Genomic DNA, 25433 nt, shown 5'->3' with positions numbered 1-25433 from the left:
CCTCGACTCCCATCCATCTCGCCATCTTGCTGCTTCGGCTGGCCGTACTGCATGCACACAGCCGAAGCATGTTGTGCTGCCCCATGGAGCGCGACCAGCTGCACCTTCTTCGCCAATCTGCTGCATGGATGAGCCGGCGCAGAGACAAGATTACACGGGCAAGCAGCAGGTGCCATGCTTTGTTTCTTCCTGCCAGGACCGCGCATGTTCCGCTCGACAACATCACCCTCGACACCGACGTGATCTCCAGGACGACGGCCCCAACTAACAGGACATAAGTGACAGCAACATCTAATGCACTGTAGTTGCCCTTATGACCACCACCTAGTACCTGAAACAACAACAACAACGCAGTGGAGGTGGCTACCAGAGAGATTATACGGATGCAGAGGCCATGCCAGGTGTGCATCACCCCTGCTTTGGTGTAGAACAGGTCGTGCATCAGGGAGAGCTGCATCTCCGCCACCTTGTACACGTTCTCCTTGGTCAGATCTGTGCCAAGGCCTTCAGTGGACACTGCCCCATCCAAAAATAGATCCTTGGGAACTTCCAGCAGTTGGTGAGCTATGAGCAGCAAGGCCTCCGTGTCCAGAACACGACCTGCAGCGTCCGTGACGACTTCGTAACTAAACATGTGCTTCACTTGATGCCTTTCGACGCTCCGGTAGTTGCTGCCCCCTGGACTGGTGCCTGCACGCTTAAGTGCCCACACTCTCTCCCCGTACTTGATAACCCCCACCACAAACACGAGGACGGTGGCCGGCCGGAGCAAGGACCGCTGGCCAAGGATCGAAGACTCATACATGACATACGTGGCTGCGGCGACCTGCACGGCGAGGGTCTGCAGGTGGCGCAGCCACAGCAGGTTGTCCTCGATGGCGTAGGCGGTGATGTTGTCCTGCCCGCCGAGGTGCAGAAGCAGGAACGGCGCCCAAAACGCCATCAGCTCGTGCTCCGGCGACCTGCTGATCACCGACATATGGCCGAGCACGTAGATCGCCGTCGCATCGGCCAGCGTGTATGCTGACCAAACCAAGGCCCTGAGAGCGCCCGAGTCGACGCACCGGCGGAACTCCGCCAAGACGAGGAGGGCCACCTGGAATGTGAAGCTGAGCAGCACCAACGCCTGGAGGCCCCATTCTTTCCACGCATTCGCCACCACCTCGGCCTCGGACATCGGTTTCGCTTCCCTCTGTGATGGATTCACCCATCGATCAACACAAGCAAAAGTAGTGCTACGAGGTTCTTCTTTTAATTTATTTATTTACGAACAACTCTTAATCAAAGAAGCAAAGAGGCAACTTACATAGGTAAAATGTAGAACCGGCCGGAAAGGTGATCGATGATTTTACCGGCAGCAGGAAAAGGAACGGAGAATTGGCTGGGGCAATGCATGTATGCTCACAATGCACGCAGTGTCATTTATAGTCGTGCGAATCGTGCATGGCGTGCGTAGGCAGGAAAGAAGAGAGGCCCCGCGCTCACTTGCTTTCTTGCTCACCCCCTTCGTTGCCTTTCTCTTTTCGTTTTTTTAAGGGAATTTCTCTTTACGCTGTTGACGGGATATATTCCTTTCCACGGAGTGAGGTAACCTCTTCTTTCCTTTTATTAGCCGACACATTTTTCTTTTCTTATCCTTTGCTTTACTAGAACAATGCCCATGCGTTTGTAATGACCCGAACCTGATAAGATTCGATGTCTCTGTGTTTACTGTGCTAGTCCCTGGATCAATAGCTAGCACACACAGTACAAGATGTAATATCAAAAATAAACCACATGTCATAATATTACTCCCCCTCTCTCAGTTTACAGGGCGTGTGCGTACCTCTAGGTCGTCAATTTGACCAACCTAATACAGGTCATATATTACAAAAAATATACCAATATAAACTTCAGATGTTCTATTTTCAAACGGTATAATTTTTGTGTTATATAGTTTACATTAGGGTGATAAAAGTGGCAATCTAGGTATATGCGCATGACTTATATACTGAAACGGAGGGAGTACATCGTAGATCCAGAATTTAATATAATACATACCTGCATAGCTCAAGCTAGCATACAAACAAAATGCAGCAGAAAAGCAAATAAAAATCTCCATGAAGTCCATCAACACCACAGGCAAATGTCGAGTATAGACATCGTATCACTCACTCGTCGTATAAAAACTACAACATGAAACGTTGCAGCCACGAAGCGTGAATACTTTGAATGTATTGGCAAGTCACACAGGAATTATATAACATACCTACATTTACCTGCAAGGTATATCAAGAGGATATTGTAGTGGTTGTTTAGCAGAAAAGCTAATTTTTCCCTGATAGCTAGTACATAATAGTCAAATTTTAATTTTGCCTTGCTACAGATAATACATAAGGTTGAATTGGGCAATCCAATACCAACCTATCCCCATTATTAAATTCCCCACACAATTTTATTAAGGTATCATCTGTCAAGATCATTCAACAACTGTAATGGCATACTGGCTCAAATTTGCCCATAACCGGAGGCACGGCTAATCATGATTAGTTTTATTACTCTGTAGAGTTTAGTACGCTTTACCCACTGGACCCAATCCGAAGATTGAGACGAAGTCTTTCAGAAGAGGTTCCCTTAACCACCTGACGGTCACATCCCACCTACATAAGCTACATCTGTCGACACTGTCTGGGCAAGGGTTCCAACAACTGATCAATTAAGTCAGAGCCCGTTGAGGGAGTCCTGAATTAGGGGGTCCTCGGACAGCCGGACTATATACTTTGGCCGGACTGTTGGACTATGAAGATACAAGATTGAAGACTTCGTCCCTTGTCCGGGTAGGACTCTCCTTTGCGTGGAAGGCAAGCTTGGCAATTCGGATATGTAGATCTCCTTCTCTGTAACCGACTCTGTGTAACCCTAGCGCCCTCCGGTGTCTATATAAACCGTAGGGTTTAGTCCGTAGGACCAAGAACAACAATCATAATCATAGGCTAGCTTCTAGGGTTTAGCCTCTACGATCTCGTGGTAGATCAACTCTTGTAATACTCATATCATCAAGATCAATCAAGCAGGAAGTAGGGTATTACCTCCATCGAGACGGCCCGAACCTGGGTAAACATTGTGTCCCCCGCCTCCTGTTACCATTAGCCTTAGACGCACAGTTCGGGACCCCCTACCCGAGATCCGCCGGTTTTGACGCCGACACCCGTATAGCCCATATAGCCAGTGGCCGCCACATGGAAGCTACTAGTCACTAAGTCTGTCTGATCCTTTTGAACCTGGTTGGCATTCCACTTAGGGTGCAATCTCATGGGCGCATGGCCTTAGAAAAGGTGCAAGACCCCACGATGCCTTCCCTCAACACCAACCAATACCACTTCTGCCCAGAGGTGAATTAAATATTATGTTTTTACTCAAGTTATATTATATATAGTCCTCACGTAATCTCGATGAATACACGAGCCAATACCCGTCTACAAGCATAGCAAGAATACACTACCACGATCTACATAAGGCCATACTAAGCTCAAACTCAATAACAATATCATACTACATAATATTCCTACACATGCATAATATAGTAATGTGATATATAACTACATGCATAGAGAAAATAATAGGATGAAGGATGATCAAATCTAACTCCCAAAAACAATTACCAGAAAATTTTGAAAAGTATACATAGTGCGATAGAAATCAATGAACATTTTTTAGGCTAAAAGTCAAAACAAAATGTATACAACATTTTTATAAAATTTCTTTCGGTCATTATAAAGATTCCCTTTATTTTTTTACATGTAAATAAATATCCGAGTCATATTTAAAACATTTCCAACTATGTTTATATTGAAGGGGTCATATTACCTACTCTCAATTGATTATCTGATTGTTTTAAATATAAACAAAATTCCAAATTAGAGAATATTCAATTATTCACCAATATTATTATTTGAGGAAGTCATGTGATCCTCTCTCATATTTGAATTGGAAATATTATATATTCTCAAACCCAGAATAAGATGCAAATGAATAATTGGGAAAGTCATTTTATTCCCTGTCTCTTGAATATTCATTTTAACACCAAAAGTTCCAAATCCTAGTAAAATTTAACTAACACCAAGCAACATAAGCAAGTTTTCAATTAATCCTATTTAAATTATTAACATTCCAAAATTTAGAATTTTGGGATGTTACAACATTGCATAGGGATACTAGCAAATATGCCCGTGCATTACAATGGGAGAAACAAATAACTCAATTTTATTTTAAAAAAATGTTCAAGACCCCACACGGGCACACACCCACCATCACTACAAGAAATATGTCAACTAGTGACCTTCTGTCAGTGACCCTGGAAGAATTGGTCATAAATCTATGCCCATTTCAGACCAATTGGTCAAAAGCTGTTCGGGGGGCTCCAAACCCTAAACTATAACGACCATTTTGGTCAGAAAGGTCGTAATTTCCTTACACGAAATGGTCATAAAGCAGATAGCACTGGTCCGCTGCCTTATTTATAGCTGATCATGACCAATATAGATGGTCATAACCTTGTAAATTGTGGTGGGTTGCTATGACTAGGCGCCACCTCATCAGTTTTGCCTATGTGTCATGTCCATGTGGCAGTTTTTGCCCTAGGTTGTGAAGCAACCTATATTTCTGTCATTCTCAAAATTCCCAAAAAATCTCATAAATTCTTTGGGTCATATCTTCGTCAAATATGTAAAAAAACCTTCCTTGCCTAGTTCAAAAATAATTCAAAAATATTCATTTTCCTATTTTGTTCAGAAAAACACTTTGTGAAGGAAGTACCACTTTGACATGTCCAAATGGTATCCATTTTCTACAGTGCTTTCCTATGCCCAAATAACCATCCTCCACCAAATGCCAGCTCAATCCATTCATTATTTTGAGCCCAGCTTCAACATTCGTATTTATGTCCAGTGTGGTACTTTGCAAAGCAAGTACCACCTAGGCTCCTCCTTTTGAGCTGAAAATTTGTGAAGACGGTCTTCTTAGTAACTGATCATCCTCTGCCAAAACTCACGCCCATTAGCCATGTGCATTTCCCGTACTGCTAATCAAACACTTGGCTACTTATTCATGTTTGAGCATCGATCGGTCTCCTCATGAGAATCTTATGTTGTGATTTTCTTCCTAGCACCTACCTGGGGAGTGCCCAACCCACTAGACATGCCTAGGCCGCCCAGAACACATGGCAACACCACGGTCACGCGGTGACCACGCGGCGGGCATGCGACTTTACGCACTCTAGAGTTGGGGCCCTCGGCCACCATCCAAACCTCGACATATCGCCACCAAACCATGTATTTATGATTAAATAGGTACTTATGTAACTAGAAATGATTTTTGGAAAAAATAAATAGCAAACTATGAGGTAGCTGCAGTTCAAATTTGACCCGCTTCGTGCTGAATCGGCGGGAATTTGTCTTTTTCACCAGCGGTGGATCAAAACTTTTGACACCCAACCATTTTGTCAATTGTGCATTAAATATGGCCTAGTATTTTAGAAAATTGATTTGGTCCAATTTTGCAACAAATATAAGGTAGGTCCTTCACAAAAAAAACTCATTTCAAGCACTCGGAAAATGAAAAATGTATTTTCCGTGCAAAGAAAATGAAAACTCCCTTAGGCAACATTGTTTGGAATTCCAAGATGCACCCCTGTGCACAATATGAGATCATTTGAACAAACTATGCCATGAATGTGGCCATAAGATTAATCATTTGGCTTGAAAGCCATGAATCTTCACGCATGATAGCTTATTTTTTAGAACACTTCTTTAAAATAATTTCCGTATTACAAGTTTATTATTTTTTCTGGAAACTTGGTCACATATAATGACACAGTGTGAAGGTTTTCCATTTTTTTTATTTTTTTGAATTTTTTATGCCGGTTACAAAATGCGGTCAAAACGGCGGGCTTGACCATTCCTAGCTAGTGGTTGAATCTTGGAAAACTTTTGATGTTTCTCTGATTAAATAGATACTTATGTACCTAGAAATGATTTTTGGAAAAAATAAAGACCAAACTATGAGGCAGCTATAGTTCAAATTTGACCCGCTTCGTGCTGAATCGGCGGGAATTTGTCTTTTTCACCAGAGGTGGATCCAAACTTTGGACACCCAACCATTTTGTCAATTGTGCATTAAATATGGCCTAGTATTTTATAAAATTGATTTGGTCCAATTTTGCAACAAATATATGGTAGGTCCTTCACAAAAAAACCTCATTTTGGGCACTCGAAAAATGGAAAATGAATTTTTCGTCCAAAGAAAATGAAAACTCCCTTAGGCAACATTGTTTGGAATTCCAAGATGCACCATTGTGCACAATATGAGATCATTTTAACAAACTACGCCATGAATGTGGCCATAAGATTGATCATTTGGCTTGAAAGCCATGAATCTTCACACTTGATAGCTCATTTCTGAGAACATTTTTTTAAAATAATTGCCGTATTACAAGTTTATAATCTTTGCTGGTAACTTGGCCACATACAATGAAACAATGCGAAGGTTTTCCAATTTTTAGATTTTTTTTGAATTTTTTATGCCCGTTTCAAAATGCGGTCAAAATGGCGGGAATAACCGTTCCTATCTAGTGGTTGAATCTTGAATTTTTTTGGTGTTTCTATCATTAAATAGATACTTATGTACCTATAAATTATTTTTGGAAAAAATAAAGAGCAAACTATGAGGCAGGTGCAGTTAAAATTTGACCCGCTTCCTACTGAATCGGCAGGAATTTGTCTTTTTCACCAGAGGTGGATAAAAACTTTTTACACCCAACCATTTTGCAATTGTGCATTAAACATGGCCTAGTATTTTATAAAATTGATTTGTTCCATTTTTGCAACAATTATTTGGTAGTTCCTTCACAAAAAAACCTCATTTCAGGCACTCGAAAAATGGAAAATGAATTTTCCGTGCAAAGAAATGAAAACTCCCTTAGGCAACATTGTTTGGAATTCCAAGATGCACCATTGTGCACAATATGAGATAATTTAAACAAACTATGCCATGAATGTGGCAATAGGATTGATCATTTGGCTTGAAAGCCATGAATCTTCACGCATGATAGCTCATTTCTGAGAACTCTTTTTTAAAATAATTGCCGTATTACAAGTTTATTATTTTTCCTGGAAACTTGGTCACATATGATGACACAATGCGAAGGTTTTCCAATTTTTAGATTTTTTCTGAAATCTTTATGCCCGTTTGAAAATGCGGTCAAAACGGCGGGCTTGACCGTTCCTAGCTAGTTGTTGAATCTTGGAAACATTTTGATGTTTCTCTGATTAAATATATAGTTATGTACCTAGAAATGATTTTTGGAAAAAATAAAGAGCAAAGTATGAGGCAGCTGCAGTTCAAATTTGACCCGCTTCCTACTGAATCGACGAAAAATTGTCTTTTTCACCAGAGGTGGGTAAAAGCTTTTGACACCCAACCGTTTGGTCAATTATACATTAAATATGGACTAATATTTTAGAAAAATGATTTAGTGCCATTTTGCAACAAATATATGGTAGTTCCTTCACAAAAAAAAACACATTTTGGTCACTCACAAAATGAAAAATGGTTCTTTTGAGCAAAGAAAATGAAAACCTCCCAAATCAACATTGTTTGTCATGCCTAAATACAGACATGTACAAAATATTGGTTTATTTGAACTAACTATAAGAGGTTAAATGTTTGCCAGAATAAGAGGGTACAAACTATAAGAGAGAGAAAAATAAAATGCTTAATTCTGATTGGTGGAACCAGCTGTGGCATGGATCAATGACATGGCAAACATCTGTCCATCCATCCATCCATCCGTCCGTCCGTCCACCCCTCCGCTCTCTCAGCTAACCCTAGCGATCCACCTCCCCCCTCCCCTCTCCTCCCCTCGCGCAGCCGCCACCCACCTCTTCCTGTCTCGATTCCCACCCACATCGCCGCTGCTGCTGCCGCCGGCCTACGCCCTCCCCCCACACCGCCGCCCTGAAACCCCCTCCTCACCTTCTCTCCCCGGTCGAGCAGCAGCAGGTGAGGCAGAGGCGGCAGCCAGATCCGCCGCGTTGCTTCCGGATCCGCGCCCTCCCCACCACCGATTCATCTCCAATCCCGCCACCGACACCCAACCCCACCCCCACTGGCGACCTCCCCTAACCCCATCACCATCGGCGACCTCCCTCCCTTGATCCACAACCCAACCCAACCCCGATTCGATTAAGCTCAGAGACGAATCCCCTCCCACATCACCGCCGCCGCCACACGCTGCCAATCCCCACACTCCACCACGCCTTCTTCCTGTCCCGATTCCCGGACGGGCGTCGACACTGCCAACGTCAAGATTGTTGGGGAACGTAGTAATTTCAAAAATTATCCTACGCACACGCAAGATCATGGTGATGCATAGCAACGAGAGGGGAGAGTGTTGTCCACGTACCCTCGTAGACCGAAAGCGGAAGCGTTAACACAACGCGGTTGATGTAGTCGTACGTCTTCACGATCCGACCGATCAAGTACCGAACGCACGGCACCTCCGAGTTCAGCACACGTTCAGCTCGATGACGTCCCTCGAACTCCGATCCAGCCGAGTGTTGAGGGAGAGTTTCGTCAGCACGACGGCGTGGTGACGATGATGATGTTCTACCGACGCAGGGCTTCACCTAAGCACCGCTACGATATTATCGAGGTGTAATATGGTGGAGGGGGGCACCGCACACGGCTAAGAGATCAATAGATCAATTGTTGTGTCTGTGGGGTGCCCCCTGCCCCCGTATATAAAGGAGCAAGGGGGAGGCCGGCCGGCCCTTGTTGGCGCGCCAGGAGGAGGAGTCCTCCTCCTAGTAGGAGTAGGACTCCCCTCTTTCCTACTCCTACTAGGAGGGGGGAACGGAAGGGGGAGAGGGAGAAGGAAAGGGGGGCGCCGCCCCCCCTCTCCTAGTCCAATTCGGACCAGAGGGGGAGGGGGCGCGCGGCCCCTCCTGGCTGCCCCTCTCTCTCTCCACTAAGGCCCATAAGGCCCATTACTTCTCCCGGGGGGGTTCCGGTAACCCTCCGGCACTCCGGTTTTCTCCGAAATCACCCGGAACATTTCCGGTGTCCGAATATAGTCGTCCAATATATCAATCTTTATGTCTCGACCATTTCGAGACTCCTCGTCATGTCCGTGATCACATCCGGGACTCCGAACAACCTTCGGTACATCAAAACATATAAACTCATAATATAACTGTCATCGTAACTTTAAGCGTGCGGACCCTACGGGTTCGAGAACTATGTAGACATGACCGAGACACGTCTCCGGTCAATAACCAATAGCGGAACCTGGATGCTCATATTGGCTCCCACATATTCTACGAAGATCTTTATCGGTCAGACCGCATAACAACATACGTTGTTCCCTTTGTCATCGGTATGTTACTTGCCCGAGATTCGATCGTCGGTATCTCAATACCTAGTTCAATCTCGTTACCGGCAAGTCTCTTTACTCGTTCCGTAATACATCATCTTGCAACAAACTCTTTAGTTGCAATGCTTGCAAGGCTTAAGTGATGTGCATTACCGAGAGGGCCAGAGATACCTCTCCGACAATCGGAGTGACAAATCCTAATCTCGAAATACGCCAACCCAACAAGTACCTTCGGAGACACCTGTAGAGCACCTTTATAATCACCCAGTTACGTTGTGACGTTTGGTAGCACACAAAGTGTTCCTCCGGTAAACGGGAGTTGCATAATCTCATAGTCATAGGAACATGTATAAGTCATGAAGAAAGCAATAGCAACATACTAAACGATCAAGTGCTAAGCTAACGGAATGGGTCAAGTCAATCACATCATTCTCCTAATAATGTGATCCCGTTAATCAAATGACAACTCATGTCTATGGCTAGGAAACATAACCATCTTTGATCAACGAGCTAGTCAAGTAGAGGCATACTAGTGACACTCTGTTTGTCTATGTATTCACACATGTATCATGTTTCCGGTTAATACAATTCTAGCATGAATAATAAACATTTATCATGATATAAGGAAATAAATAATAACTTTATTATTGCCTCTAGGGCATATTTCCTTCAGTCTCCCACTTGCACTAGAGTCAATAATCTAGTTCACATCGCCATGTGATTTAACATCAATAGTTCACATCACCATGTGATTAACACCCATAGTTCACATCGTCATGTGACCAACACCCAAAGGGTTTACTAGAGTCAATAATCTAGTTCACATCGCTATGTGATTAACACCCAAAGAGTACTAAGGTGTGATTATGTTTTGCTTGTGAGATAATTTTAGTCAACGGGTCTGTCACATTCAGATCCGTAAGTATTTTGCAAATTTCTATGTCTACAATGCTCTGCACGGAGCTACTCTAGCTAATTGCTCCCACTTTCAATATGTATCTAGACCGAGACTTAGAGTCATCTAGATTAGTGTCAAAACTTGGACGTAACCCTTTACGACGAACCTTTTTGTCACCTCCATAATCGAGAAACATATCCTTATTACATTAAGGATAATTTTGACCGCTGTCCAGTGATCTACTCCTAGATCACTATTGTACTCCCTTGCCAAAATCAGTGTAGGGTATACAATAGATCTGGTACACAGCATGGCATACTTTATAGAACCTATGGCCGAGGCATAGGGAATGACTTTCATTCTTTTTCTATCTTCTGCCGTGGTCGGGCTTTGAGTCTTACTCAATTTCACACCTTGTAACACAGGCAAGAAAACTCTTTCTTTGACTGTTCCATTTTGAACCACTTCAAAATCTTGTTAAGGTATGTACTCATTGAAAAAACTTATCAAGCGTCTTGATCTATCTCTATAGATCTTGATGCTCAATATGTAAGCAGCTTCACCGAGGTCTTTCTTTGAAAAAAAACTCCTTTCAAACACTCCTTTATGCTTTGCAGAATAATTCTACATTATTTCTGATCAACAATATGTCATTCAGATATACTTATCAGAAATGTTGTAGTGCTCCCACTCACTTTCTTGTAAATACAGGCTTCACCGCAAGTCTGTATAAAACTATATCCTTTGATCAACTTATCAAAGCGTATATTCCAACTCCGAGATACTTGCACTAGTCCATAGATGGATCGCTGGAGCTTGCATATTTTGTTAGCACCTTTAGGATTGACAAGACCTTCTGGTTGCATCATATACAACTCTTCTTTAATAAATCCATTAAGGAATGCAGTTTTGTTTATCCATTTGCCAGATTTCATAAAATGCGGCAATTGCTAACACGATTCGGACTGACTTAAGCATAGATACGAGTGAGAAACTCTCATCGTAGTCAACACCTTAAACTTGTCGAAAACCTTTTGCGACAATTCTAGCTTTGTAGATAGTAACACTACTATCAGCGTCCGTCTTCCTCTTGAAGATCCATTTAATCTCAATGGCTCGCCGATCAAAGTCTCATACATGGATCTCATCTCAGATTTCATGGCCTCAAGCCATTTTGCGGAATCTGGGCTCACCATCGCTTCTTCATAGTTCGTAGGTTCATCATGGTCTAGTAACATAACCTCCAGAACAGGATTACCGTACCACTCTGGTGCGGATCTTACTCTGGTTGACCTACGAGGTTCAGTAATAACTTGATCTGAAGTCCCATGATCATCATCATTAACTTCCTCACTAATTGGTGTAGGCGTCGCAGAAACCGGTTTCTGTGATGAACTACTTTCCAATAAGGGAGCAGGTACAGTTACCTCATCAAGTTCTACTTTCCTCCCACTCACTTCTTTCGAGAGAAACTCCTTCTCTAGAAAGGATCCATACTTAGCAACAAATGTCTTGCCTTCGGATCTGTGATAGCAGGTGTTCCCAACTGTCTCCTTTGGGTATCCTATGAAGACACATTTCTCCGATTTGGGTTTGAGCTTATCAGGATGAAACTTTTTCGCATAAGCATCGCAACCCCAAACTTTAAGAAACGACAACTTTGGTTTCTTGCCAAACCACAGTTCATAAGATGTCGTCTCAACGGATTTAGGTGGTGCCCTATTTAACGTGAATGCAGCTGTCTCTAATGCATAACCCCAAAACGATAGTGGTAGATCGGTAAGAGACATCATATATTGCACCATATCTAATAAAGTACGGTTACGATGTTCGGACACACCATTACACTGTGGTGTTCCAGGTGGCGTGAGTAGTGAAACTATTTCACATTGTTTCGAATGTAGACCAAACTCGTAACTCAAATATTCTCCTCCACGATCTGATCGTAGAAACTTTATTTTCTTGTTACGATGATTTTCAACTTCACTTTGAAATTCTTTGAACTTTTCAAATGTTTCAGACTTATGTTTCATTAAGTAGATATACCCATATCTGCTCAAATCATCTGTGAAGGTGAGAAAATAACGATATCCGCCACGAGCCTCAATATTCATCGGACCACATACATCTGTATGTATGATTTCCAACAAATCTGTTGCTCTCTCCATAGTTCCGGAGAACGGTGTTTTAGTCATCTTGCCCATGAGGCACGGTTCGCAAGTACCAAGTGATTCATAATCAAGTGGTTCCAAAAGTCCATCAGTATGGAGTTTCTTCATGCGCTTTACACCGATATGACCTAAACGGCAGTGCCACAAATAAGTTGCACTATCATTATTAACTTTGCATCTTTTGGCTTCAATATTATGAATATGTGTATCACTATGATCGAGATCCAACGAACCATTTTCATTGGGTGTGTAACCATATAAGGTTTTATTCATGTAAACAGAACAACAATTATTCTCCAACTTAAATGAATAAACGTATTGCAATAAACATGATCAAATCATATTCATGCTCAACGCAAACACCAAATAACACTTATTTAGGTTCAACACTAATCCCGAAAGTATAGGGAGTGTGCGATGATGATCATATCAATCTTGGAACCACTTCCAATACACATCGTCACTTCATCCTTAACTAGTTTCTGTTCATTATGCAACTCCCGTTTCGAGTTACTACTCTTTAGCAACTAAACCAGTATCAAATACCGAGGGGTTGCTACGAACACTAGTAAAATACACATCAATAATCTGTATATCAAATATACCTTTGTTCACTTTGCCATTCTTCTTATCCGCCAATTACTTGGGGCAGATTCGCTTCCAGTGACCAGTTCCTTCGCAGTAGAAGCACTCAGTCTCAGGCTTAGGTCCAGACTTAGGCTTCTTCACTTGAGCAGCAACTTGCTTGCCGTTCCTCTTGAAGTTCCCCTTCTTCCCTTTGCCCTTTTTTTTGAAACTAGTGGTCTCGTCAACCATCAACACTTGATGTTTTTCTTGATTTCTACCTTCGTCGATTTCAGCATCACGAAGAGCTCGGGAATTACTTTCGTCATCCCTTGCATACTATAGTTCATCACGAAGTTCTACTAACTTGGTGATGGTGACTAGAGAATTCGGTCAATCACTATTTTATCTGGAAGATTAACTCCCACTTGATTCAAGTGATTGTAGTACTCAAACAATCTGAGCACATGCTCACTGCTTGAGCTATTCTCCTCCATCTTTTAGCTATAGAACTTGTTGGAGACTTCATATCTCTCAACTCGGGTATTTGCTTGAAATATTAACTTCAACTCCTGGAACATCTCATATGGTCCATGACATTCAAAACGTCTTTGAAGTCCCGATTCTAAGCCGTTAAGCATGGTGCACTAAACTATCAAGTAGTCATCATATTGAGCTAGCCAAACGTTCATAATGTCTGCATCTGCTCCTGCAATAGACCTGTCACCTAGCGGTGCATCAGGGACATAATTCTTCTGTGCAGCAATGAGGATAATCCTCAGATCATGGATCCAATCCGCATCTTTGCTACTAACATCTTTCAACATAATTTTCTCTAGGAACATATCAAAAATAAACACAGGGAAGCAACAACGCGAGCTATTGATCTACAACATAATTTGCAAAAATACTATCAGGACTAAGTTCATGATAAATTTAAGTTCAATTAATCATATTACTTAAGAACTCCCACTTAGATAGACATCCCTCTAATCCTCTAAGTGATCACGTGATCCATATCAACTAAACCATGTCCGATCATCACGTGAGATGGAGTAGTTTCAACGGTGAACATCACTATGTTGATCATATCTACTATATGATTCACGCTTGACCTTTCGATCTCCGTGTTCCGAGGCCATATCTGTTATATGCTAGGCTCGTCAAGTTTAACCTGAGTATTCCGCGTGTGCAACTGTTTTGCACCCGTTGTATTTGAACGTAGAGCCTATCACACCCGATCATCACGTGGTGTCTCAGCACGAAGAACTTTCGCAACGGTGCATACTCAGGGAGAACACTTATATTTTGATAATTTAGTGAAGGATCATCTTATAATGCTACCGTCAATCAAAGCAAGATAAGATGCATAAAAGATAAACATCACATGCAATCAATATAAGTGATATGATATGGCCATCATCATCTTGTGCTTGTGATCTCCATCTCCGAAGCATCGTCATGATCACCATCGTCACCGGCGCGACACCTTGATCTCCATCGTAGCATCGTTGTCGTCTCGCCAACTATTCCTTCTACGACTATCGCTACCGCTTAGTGATAAAGTAAAACAATTACATGGCGATTGCATTGCATACAATAAAGCGACAACCATATGGCTCCTGCCAGTTGCCGATAACTCGGTTACAAAACATGATCATCTCATACAATAAAATTCAGTATCATGTCTTGACCATATCACATCACAACATGCCCTCCAAAAACAAGTTAGACGTCCTCTACTTTGTTGTTGCAAGTTTTACGTGGCTGCTACGGGCTTAGCAAGAACCATTCTTACCCACGCATCAAAACCACAACGATAGTTTGTCAAGTTGGTGCTGTTTTAACCTTCGCAAGGACCGGGCGTAGCCACACTCGGTTCAACTAAAGTGAGAGAGACAGACACCCGCCGGTCACCTTTAAGCAACGAGTGCTCGCAACGGTGAAACCAGTCTCGCGTAAGCGTACGCGTAATGTCGGTCCGGGCCGCTTCATCTCACAATACCGCCGAACCAAAGTATGACATGCTGGTAAGCAGTATGACTTATATCGCCCACAACTCACTTGTGGTCTACTCGTGCATAACATCAACGCATAAAACCAGGCTCGGATGCCACTGTTGGGGAACGTAGTAATTTCAAAAATTATCCTACGCACACGCAAGATTATGGTGATGCATAGCAACGAGAGGGGAGAGTGTTGTCCACGTACCCTCGTAGACCGAAAGCGGAAGCGTTAACACAACGCGGTTGATGTAGTCGTACGTCTTCACGATCCGACCGATCAAGTACCGAACGCACGGCACCTCTGAGTTCAGCACACGTTCAGCTCGATGACGTCGCTCGAACTCCGATCCAGCCGAGTGTTGAGGGAGAGTTTCGTCAGCACGACGGCGTGGTGACGATGATGATGTTCTACCGACGCAGGGCTTCGTCTAAGCACCACTACGATATTATCGAGGTGTAATATGGTGGAGGGGGGCACCGCACACGGCTAAGAGATCAATAGATCAATTGTTGTGTCTGTGGGGTGCCCCCTGCCCCCGTATATAAAGGAGCAAGGGGGAGGCCGGCCGGCCCTTGTTGGCGCGCCAGGAGGAGGAGTCCTCCTCCTAGTAGGAGTAGGACTCCCCTCTTTCCTACTCCTACTAGGAGGGGGGAAAGGAAGGGGGAGAGGGAGAAGGAAAGGGGGGCGCTGCGCCCCCTCTCCTAGTCCAATTCGGACCAGAGGGGGAGGGGGCGCGCGGCCCCTCCTGGCTGCCCCTCTCTCTCTCCACTAAGGCCCATAAGGCCCATTACTTCTCCCGGGGGGGTTCCGGTAACCCTCTGGCACTCTGGTTTTCTCCGAAATCACCCGGAACATTTCCGGTGTCCGAATATAGTCGTCCGATATATCAATCTTTATGTCTCGACCATTTCAAGACTCCTCGTCATGTCCGTGATCACATCCGGGACTCCGAACAACCTTCGGTACATCAAAACATATAAACTCATAATATAACTGTCATCATAACTTTAAGCGTGCGGACCCTACGGGTTCGAGAACTATGTAGACATGACCGAGACACGTCTCCGGTCAATAACCAATAGCGGAACCTGGATGCTCATATTGGCTCCCACATATTCTACAAAGATCTTTATCGGTCAGACCGCATAACAACATACGTTGTTCCCTTTGTCATCGGTATGTTACTTGCCCGATATTCGATCGTCGGTATCTCAATACCTAGTTCAATCTCGTTACCGGCAAGTCTCTTTACTCGTTCCGTAATACATCATCTTGCAACAAACTCTTTAGTTGCAATGCTTGCAAGGCTTAAGTGATGTGCATTACCGAGAGGGCTTAGAGATACCTCTCCGACAATCGGAGTGACAAATCCTAATCTCGAAATACGCCAACCCAACAAGTACCTTCGGAGACACCTGTAGAGCACCTTTATAATCACCCAGTTACGTTGTGACGTTTGGTAGCACACAAAGTGTTCCTCCGGTAAACGGGAGTTGCATAATCTCATAGTCATAGGAACATGTATAAGTCATGAAGAAAGCAATAACAACATACTAAATGAGCAAGTGCTAAGCTAACGGAATGGGTCAAGTCAATCACATCATTCTCCTAATAATGTGATCCCGTTAATCAAATGACAACTCATGTCTATGGCTAGGAAACATAACCATCTTTGATCAACGAGCTAGTCAAGTAGAGGCATACTAGTGACACTCTGTTTGTCTATGTATTCACACATGTATCATGCTTCCGGTTAATACAATTCTAGCATGAATAATAAACATTTATCATGATATAAGGAAATAAATAATAACTTTATTATTGCCTCTAGGGCATATTTCCTTCAAAGATGTCCATGAATCCCTTCTGCGAGATTGCCGTGGAGGAGGCGCTGCGGCTCCGCGAGGCCGGCGCCGCCTCCGAGGTCGTCGCCGCCACCGTCGGTCCCGCGCAGGTCGCCGACACGCTCCGCACCGCGCTCGCCATGGGCGCCGACCGCGCCGTCCATGTCCTCCACGACCCCGACCCCGACGCCGCCCGCCCGCTCCTCCCGCTCGCCGTCGCCAAGATCCTCCGCGCCCTCGCGCTCCAGGAGACCCCCGGCCTCCTCATCCTCGGCAAGCAGGTTCTCGGATCGGCCTCGATTCAGTCAGTTTTTTGCCTCATCTTTCATAGTGTCATGCAAAATTTGTTCCTTCAGCTTTTTCTGTAAATGTCCTAAAAACGCAACCCTTAAAAAATTCAGTGTGATCAAAATTCAGTGTTAAATAATTTTTATGATTTTTGAGTAATCAACATTCAGTGTAGAAATGGGCAGTTAGAAAGCAGTTTGTGAGTTATTTAGCCATTTTTTGTGAAAAAATTATGTGGTACGACATATTTTACAAAAATACATTTATCTTTCGATTTAATTTGTGCCCCGACCTTGTTACGGATGCTCCAAATGTTTGTACATGAGATAATCCACAAAATTCTGGTACTTCCATGTTGCTGCTACCTGCTAGTAGTAACTTGACAGCACAACCATACTTAGACCTCCAAAAGGTCAATCTTCAGTTTACTTGACTTTTGAGCCTGCTAGTAGTAACTTGACAGCCATTCAAGGATGTCTTGGTGTAAGTGCATCTAGTGCCCCTTAGTGATTTTGGTGTATTGAAGACTTATAGGTTAAGGGACTGATGCGTTTGTGAGTGTACACAGGTCTATAAGTCTATGAGGAGTTTGATATTTACACAGAAAGTCGACCCCTAAAAATGAAGTTCTTCGACTGAAGACTTTCGCTTTCTGAAGACTTTCTGAAGACTTTGAAAGTGAAGAAATTGGTGTGACCTTGAAGACTTTGCAATCATTGGAGGAACATGAAGCGTGCAGACTTTGTTTTCGTAGTTTCATTTTCTCTTTCTTGAGTCATAGGAAACACCGTACTGTTAAAGGGGGTCGAGGAAATACTAAGGATAAATTTCCATGTGATGCTCAACTCAAAATCCTACACCTACCAATCCCTTCGAGTGAAGCCATTGGAAATCTCATATCAGTTCAGTCAATTTCTTCAGTGACAGAGACGAAGTTCTTCTGGTCTCTGAGGAATTTGTTCTGACTGAGGAGTTAGGAATTCGCCAGTGCGGATTGCCTACACAGTGAGGAACATCATAGCCCTAAGGAATTAGACACTCAAAATTCCGACCGTTGCTGTGCTACGCGCCAGCTGTCCCAAAATATCTACCCACCTAACGGTCATATTATTGAAGGGCATTTATGTCTTATCATGTCGGGCTGCTCCCTAGGCTATAAATACCCGCCCCCTACAACCACTAGCTGGTTGGCTGCTCCGAGAGAAACTGACACTTGTCATTTGAGAGCATCCCATCCTCCGAGGACTTTGAGCGAAAATCATCAAGTGAGGAAAAACCCAAACCAAAACCCAAACACCTACAACCCAAAGTGATTGAGCATCACTGAAGAGATTGATCCTGCGTGGATCCGACGCTTGTTACCTTTGAAGACTGTGCATCTTCCAGACCGTTAGGCGTCATGGTCTAGAGCATCCAAGAGGAATTGTGGATCGCCGAGTGACCGAGTTTGTGAAGGTTTGGAAGTCACCTGAAGACTTACCACGAGTGATTGGGCGAGGTCTGTGTGACCTTAGCTCAAGGAGAATACGGTGAGGACTAGGTGTCCTGGATTGCGTGTTCAGGACTGGGTGTCCGGGACTGTGTGTCCTCAGGTTTGAATACCTAGCCGCTCCAACCAGACGTACAACTGTCACAGCAGTTGGAACTGGTCTACCAAATCATTGTCTTCACCAAGTCTACTGGTTCTATTTCCTCAACTCTTTCATTTCCTCATTACTGTGTTGTGTGCTTGTTCATATCTGTGTTTGAAGACTTTGACTGAAGACTTTCTCAATTTCCTCAGATCAATTTCTTCAGTCTGTTTGTCTTCATCTTGTGTTATCATGTGTTTACGCTTTCTGTACTCTGTGCCTGTCTTCATTTCATCATGATGACTGTGCTTGTATTCTGTTATGTTTACTTTTGAGTACTTATTCCGCTGCAAGTAGTTCTTCATTTAGGAATTTCCTCACCAGCAAATTCCTCAGTGAAGAATTCATAAAAATCGCCTATTCACTCCCCCTCTAGTCGATATAACGCACTTTCAATTGGTATCAGAGCGAGGTACTCCCTTGTTTTGTGTGATTTTGGTTTAACCGCCTGGAGTTTTAGTTTTGTCGACCGTAGGTATGATCAAGGTCTGTGCTGGGTGTCCTACCTTCGATGGAACGGACTACCCCTACTGGAAGAATAAGATGCGAATGCATCTTGAGGTAATTGACAACGATCTCTGGTATGTTGTGGAAAATGGTGTTCCATCAGTCACACCTTCTCTGAACGCTACTGATGTGAAGAGATTCAAGCAACTCGATTCTCAAGCGAAGAATATCATATGTGGCCATCTGAGCAAAGGGCGGTATGGGAGAGTGAGTGCTTTGGAAACTGCTAAGCTTATCTGGGATAGGTTGTCCAAAGTGAATGAAGGAGTCTCAACTCAACGTGACTCTCGTGTTGACGTTCTTCGCAATCTCTTCAACCGCTTCAAAAGACTCGACAATGAAAATGTTCAGCAAACCTTCGATCGCCTCACTGACATCTCAAATGAGCTTCAAGCGCTTGGCGCCACAGACATCACCGACCGTGAGGTGGTGAAGAAATTGCTGAGGTCGCTTGATTCGTCATTTGACACTCTGGCACTGATGATTCAAGAACATGCTGATTACAAGTCACTTGATCCCGCTGATATCCTCGAGAGGCTAAACACTCATGAGTTCCAGCTTGCTGAGAAGAGAGATCTCTATGGTTCGAGCTACGGCAGATCACATGCTCTGAAGGCCAAGGCAGTCTCTGAGTTTGAAGATGAAGACTCTGCTAGCAGCCTTGGTGATCCTGAAGAATTGAGCCAGGAGCTAGCACTGCTCGTGAAGAAATTTCAAAAGTTCTCAAGATGTGGTCGCTTTGGAAAATCCTCAAGGAGCTATGATTCCTCAACCAGTGACTACAAGAAGAGGCTATGTCACAAGTGCAAGAAACCTGGTCACTACATTCAAGATTGTCCTCAGTGGGAAAAGGAATCAAAGAAGAAGAAATACAAGGATTACAGTTCTGATGATGCGAAGAAGAAGAAGAAATCCTCAAAGTCTTCATCATCAAAATCCTCGAAGTCTTCATCTCACAAGAAGAGCAGCTCCAAGAAGGCTCGGGCATTCATTGGCAAGGAAATGGACTCTGAGGCTGGATCTGAGGAAAATGAGGAAGAGGAGGCATCTGAGGAGTCCGAGTCTAGTGTGGCGAGTCTAGCTCTCGCTACTGCATTCGTCAGCAAGTCCATCTTCAACACTGAAGAAAATGACTCCACCAACAATGCTGATGAAGGCAATGATGACTACGCTCCCACCTATTGCTTCATGGCAAAGGGTGCCAAGGTACTCGAATATTCCTCCTCTGAATCCAGTGAGTATGAATCTGATGAAAACCTCAAACCCAGCTACTCTAAACTTGCTAAGATTGCTGTGAAACGACAAAATGCCTTGGAAAAGGTTCAAAACATGCTAGATAAAAGTGATGATATGTTCGGTGAAGAAATGGATCGCACTAAAATCTTGACTGAAAATCTTCAGAGACTTCAGTCCAGGCTTAACAACCTTCAAGGAAATCATAACACTCTCTTATCTGATCATGAGAAACTTTCCTATGAATTTCTTCAAAGGAAGCAAGATCTTGAAAAGCTAAGAGTGAGTTATGAAGATCTTCAGAAGGAGCGCGATTCATTACTTGCTCAACAAATCAATGCTTCTCAGGAAGAATTTGTTCCTCCATGTTTGAAGTGCATTGAACGTGAATCTGCTAATTCTTCACCTGAAAGTTCAAATGCTTCTAATGCTACAAATTCTTCACCTGTCTCTGCTATCACTAATTCCTCATCTGAGGACATTGCTAGTATCACTAACGATGCAGGGCTGAAGGAATTGTACATGACAGGCATGTACAAAAGCCTCAAAGGGCATCAGACTCTTTGTGATGTGCTCAAAAAGCAGATCCTCAACAGGAACCCTAGGAAAGAGGGTATTGCCTTTGAGAGGAAACTCAATGCTGATGGTACATATTGGAAGCCTGAGCAGTACCCCAAAACCTCATGGGTTGCTGCAAAGGGACCTCCAGTTGATCCATCAAATTTATCTGGCTTTACTTGTGAATCTCCTCATTCTTCTGATGAGTCATTTGACTCCAACTATAAACTGTTCAAAAATCAGAGTGGTGAAGTATTTGCTAGATATGTTGGTACTAACTACAGGAACGGTTCTCCTATGAGAAAATCTGGGTTCCCAAAAGGTGCCTTGAAAGTCTTCAGGTGAATGTCCTCATGACACCACCTGTGAAGAATAGGAACCCCAGATCAAATTCTTCATATGGACCAAATTCTTCATATGGATCCAAGTCCTCTTATGGACCAAATTCTTCATATGGATCCAAGTCCTCTTATGGACCAAATTCCTCACGTGGATCAAATTCCTCAAAAGGATCAAAGTCCTCTTATGATCAATATCGTGCTAACCCCTCTGTTTCGCAGGGTAGAGCTAAGGGCTATGAATATGAGAATTATTCTTCTAACCATTATGTTCATAAGTCCTCGAAGAATTTCTCTGCTTATTCATATGCTTATCCTAACCCCTCTTATGTGAAACGAAGTGGACTGGCTTCTATGCCAACTTTCTCATATGGTGCTCACAGAATGATGAATTCTTTGCCACCCCTTCAGATGTGGGTGGTGAAGAAAAAGAACTAACCTCTTATGCAGGGTCAGGTCTCCAGACGTGCTTAAAGCCGTCTGAAGAATTTGCTAGAGACCTGAAATTGCCTGAAAGGACGCAGGCTAATCATGATGAAATGAACTTTCATTTCATACGTCCTCATATTGCTTTATCTGTTCTATTGCTTGATGAAATCGATCTGATGAAATTGATGTCATATTCTTCACTGATGAAGTATATGAGATTGTAAGTTGCACTAATTCATCTGCAGGATGCTCAACCCAAAGCAAATGAGTGGGTCCTCGATAGTGGATGTACAAATCACATGACTCGTGACAAGAATCTATTAATGGATACTCCTCTAGCTCCATCACATTTGAAGCATATCATCTTCGCTGACAAAGGCAAAAGTCAGGTATTGGGTCTAGGTAAGGTTGCTATCACAAAGGATCGGCACATGGACAAAGTCATGCTTGTCGAGTCCTTAGGATACAACCTCATATCTGTCTCAATGCTTTGTGATCTTGATATGGTTGTTGTCTTTGGCAAATACGTTGTGTTGTGGTCTTGGAAGCTGAGAATTCCAAAGTCTTCGAAGGCTTTAGGAGAGGAGACTTGTATATTGTTGATTTCTCTACAGGACCGCAACCGGCCGTATGCTTACTTGCGCTTTAGAAGGCTGGCTTTGGCATCGACGACTTGGTCATGCTGGCATGAGGAATTTGTACATGCTCGCGAAGAAGAAGCATGTCATTGGCATTGAAAATGTAAAATTCCTCAAGGATCACTTGTGCGGAGCCTGTGAAGCTGGAAAGATGACAAAGGCCAAGCATCCGGCGAAGAATATCATGACTACCACTCGACCATTTGAATTGCTTCACATGGATCTCTTTGGTCCTAATCACTATTCTGCATTTGCAAATGAAGCATCTCTATATGGCTTTGTTATTGTTGATGATTACTCTCGTTACACATGGGTGCATATTGTCACTTATAAACATGAAGTGAAGGAAGTCTTCAAACGATTCTCCTCGAGGGCTTCAACCAACTTTGGTGTGAAGATCAAGCACATAAGAAGTGACAATGGAACTGAGTTCAAGAATTCTGGTCTTGATGACTATCTTGATGAACTTGGTATTACTCATGAGTTATCTGCTCCTTATACTCCTCAGCAGAATGGCGTCGTGGAGCGCAAGAACAGGACTCTTGTTGAGATGGCTCGCACTATGCTTGATGAGTACAAGACGCCTCGTCATTTCTGGATTGGGGCAATTGATATTGCTTGCCACATCATCAACAGGGTATATCTTCACAAATTCTTCAAGAAGACTGCTTATGAACTCCTCACTGACAAGAAACCCAATGTGAGTTATTTGAAAGTCTTCGGTGCTAAATGTTGGATTAGATTTCCTCATCACAACTCAAAATTTGCACCGAAAGCACATGAAGGTTTTATGCTTGGTTACGGAAAGGACTCGCACACCTACAAAGTCTTCAACAACGTTATTCACAAGGTTGTTGAAACTGTAGATGTGCGGTTCGATGAAACTAATGGCTCGCAAAGAGAGCACCTACCTTCCGTGATAGATAAACCAGCACCTGAGGAATATATCAAGTTCAAAGCTACCGAGGATGTCATTCCTACCGAAGAATCTGCTGAAGAATTCATTCCAGATCGTGAAGAACGCCGAGCTGGTGCACCTGAAGAAAATGGTGCTGAGGAAAATGCACCTGAAGAAAATGCTGATCAAATTCCTCGACGAAAACCCGCTCATCCTCGCGTTGCAAACGAAGTGCAAATCGAGAAGATCATCGATGACATTAAAGCACCAGGTCCTCTCACACGCTCAAAAGCTTCACATTTGTCTAACTTTTGTGGGCACTTTGCTTTTGTCTCTATCACAGAGCCCACTAAGGTAGATGAAGCATTTATGGAACCTGAGTGGATTCAAGCTATGCAAGAAGAATTACACCAGTTCGAGCTCAACAACGTCTGGGAACTGGTCAAACGTCCAGAACCTCGCAAGCACAACATCATTGGCACAAAATGGATCTACCGCAACAAGCAAGATGAAAATGGCCTTGTGGTGAGGAATAAGGCACGACTTGTAGCTCAAGGCTACACACAGGTTGAAGGAATTGATTTCGATGAAACTTTTGCACCTGTTGCTAGACTTGAGGCTATTCGCATATTACTTGCTTATGCTAACCATCATGATATCACCTTATATCAAATGGATGTGAAAAGTGCATTCCTCAATGGTAAGCTTGAGGAAGAAGTGTATGTTGCTCAACCCCCAGGTTTTGAAGATCCGAAGCATCCTGACAAAGTCTTCAGACTCAACAAGGCCCTGTATGGCCTCAAGCAGGCCCCTCGGGCGTGGTATGACACTTTGAAGGAATTCCTCATGAAGAAAGGCTTCAAACCCGGTTCACTTGACCCAACTCTTTTCACTAAATCTTATGATGGTGAATTGTTTGTGTGCCAAATATATGTTGATGATATTATTTTTGGCTGTAGTGACCAACGTTACAGTGATGAATTTGCCTATATGATGAGTGAAGAATATCAAATGTCAATAATGGGAGAGTTGAAATTCTTTTTAGGTCTTCAAATTCGTCAACAGCGCAATGGCATATTCATATCTCAGGAAAAATACCTCAAGGATGTATTGAGGAAATTCGGCATGCAAGATTGCAAAGGGGTCAAAATTCCAATGCCCACCAATGGTCATATATGCACTGATGAAAATGGTATAGACTTCGACCAAAAGGTATACCGCTCCATGATTGGCTCTTTATTGTACCTATGTGCATCTAGGCCAGATATTATGCTTAGTGTTTGCATGTGTGCCCGATTTCAAGCTACACCGAAGGAATCACACCATAAGGCTGTGAAGCATATTCTTCGATATCTAGCTCACACACCAACACTTGGATTATGGTACCCCAAGGGCTCGGCTTTTGATCTCATTGGATATTCAGACTCTGACTATGCTGGTGATCGTGTGGACCGCAAGTCAACATCTGGCACATGCCATTTCCTCGGACGATCTTTAGTCTGTTGGTCCTCTAAGAAACAGAACTGCGTATCACTGTCTACTGCTAAAGCTGAGTACATTGCTGCTGGATCGTGCTGTGCTCAATTGCTATGGATGAAGCAAACACTCAAGGACTATGGCATCAACGTGAAAAATGTGCCTCTCTACTGCGACAATGAGAGTGCCATCAACATTGCTCATAACCCAGTTCAGCACTCGAAGACCAAGCACATTCAGATTCGTCATCATTTTCTTCGTGATCATGTGTTGAAGGGCGACATTTCTATTGAGCATGTGAAGACTGAAGAACAGCTAGCCGATATCTTCACTAAGCCCTTGGATGAGAAGAGATTTAGCAAGTTGCGGTGTGAGCTAAATATCCTAGAATCTTCGAATGTTCTTTGAAAAGGACACTCATCCTAACACTTATGCAAAATTGATGACTTAGATGTGCAACACGCGAAGAAACGTTTTTCTTCAATCAATGAAGACTAACACACTAAGTGTGATGAAATTAACGAAGAATTTGATTGTCTGAACC

The 25433-nt window shown here is 43.3% G+C and overlaps 1 protein-coding gene across 1 annotated transcript; it reads left to right on the top strand.

Moving 5' to 3' along the window:
• The first annotated feature begins 3329 nt into the window (after positions 1-3329).
• On the top strand, positions 3330-17384 carry LOC123120202 (electron transfer flavoprotein subunit beta, mitochondrial-like). Its single transcript, XM_044540197.1, has 4 exons — positions 3330-3371; positions 8231-8347; positions 16899-17174; positions 17352-17384. Exons 1-4 carry the CDS (start codon positions 3330-3332, stop codon positions 17382-17384), a joined length of 468 nt encoding a protein of 155 aa, XP_044396132.1.
• The last annotated feature ends 8049 nt before the right edge of the window (positions 17385-25433 follow it).

This window comes from Triticum aestivum, chromosome 5D, assembly GCF_018294505.1.
Source record: "Triticum aestivum cultivar Chinese Spring chromosome 5D, IWGSC CS RefSeq v2.1, whole genome shotgun sequence".
Taxonomy (NCBI): Eukaryota; Viridiplantae; Streptophyta; class Magnoliopsida; order Poales; family Poaceae; genus Triticum; species Triticum aestivum.
The sequence above is the reverse complement of the archived record's forward strand: the minus strand, read 5'-3'. Positions and strand labels throughout refer to the sequence as shown.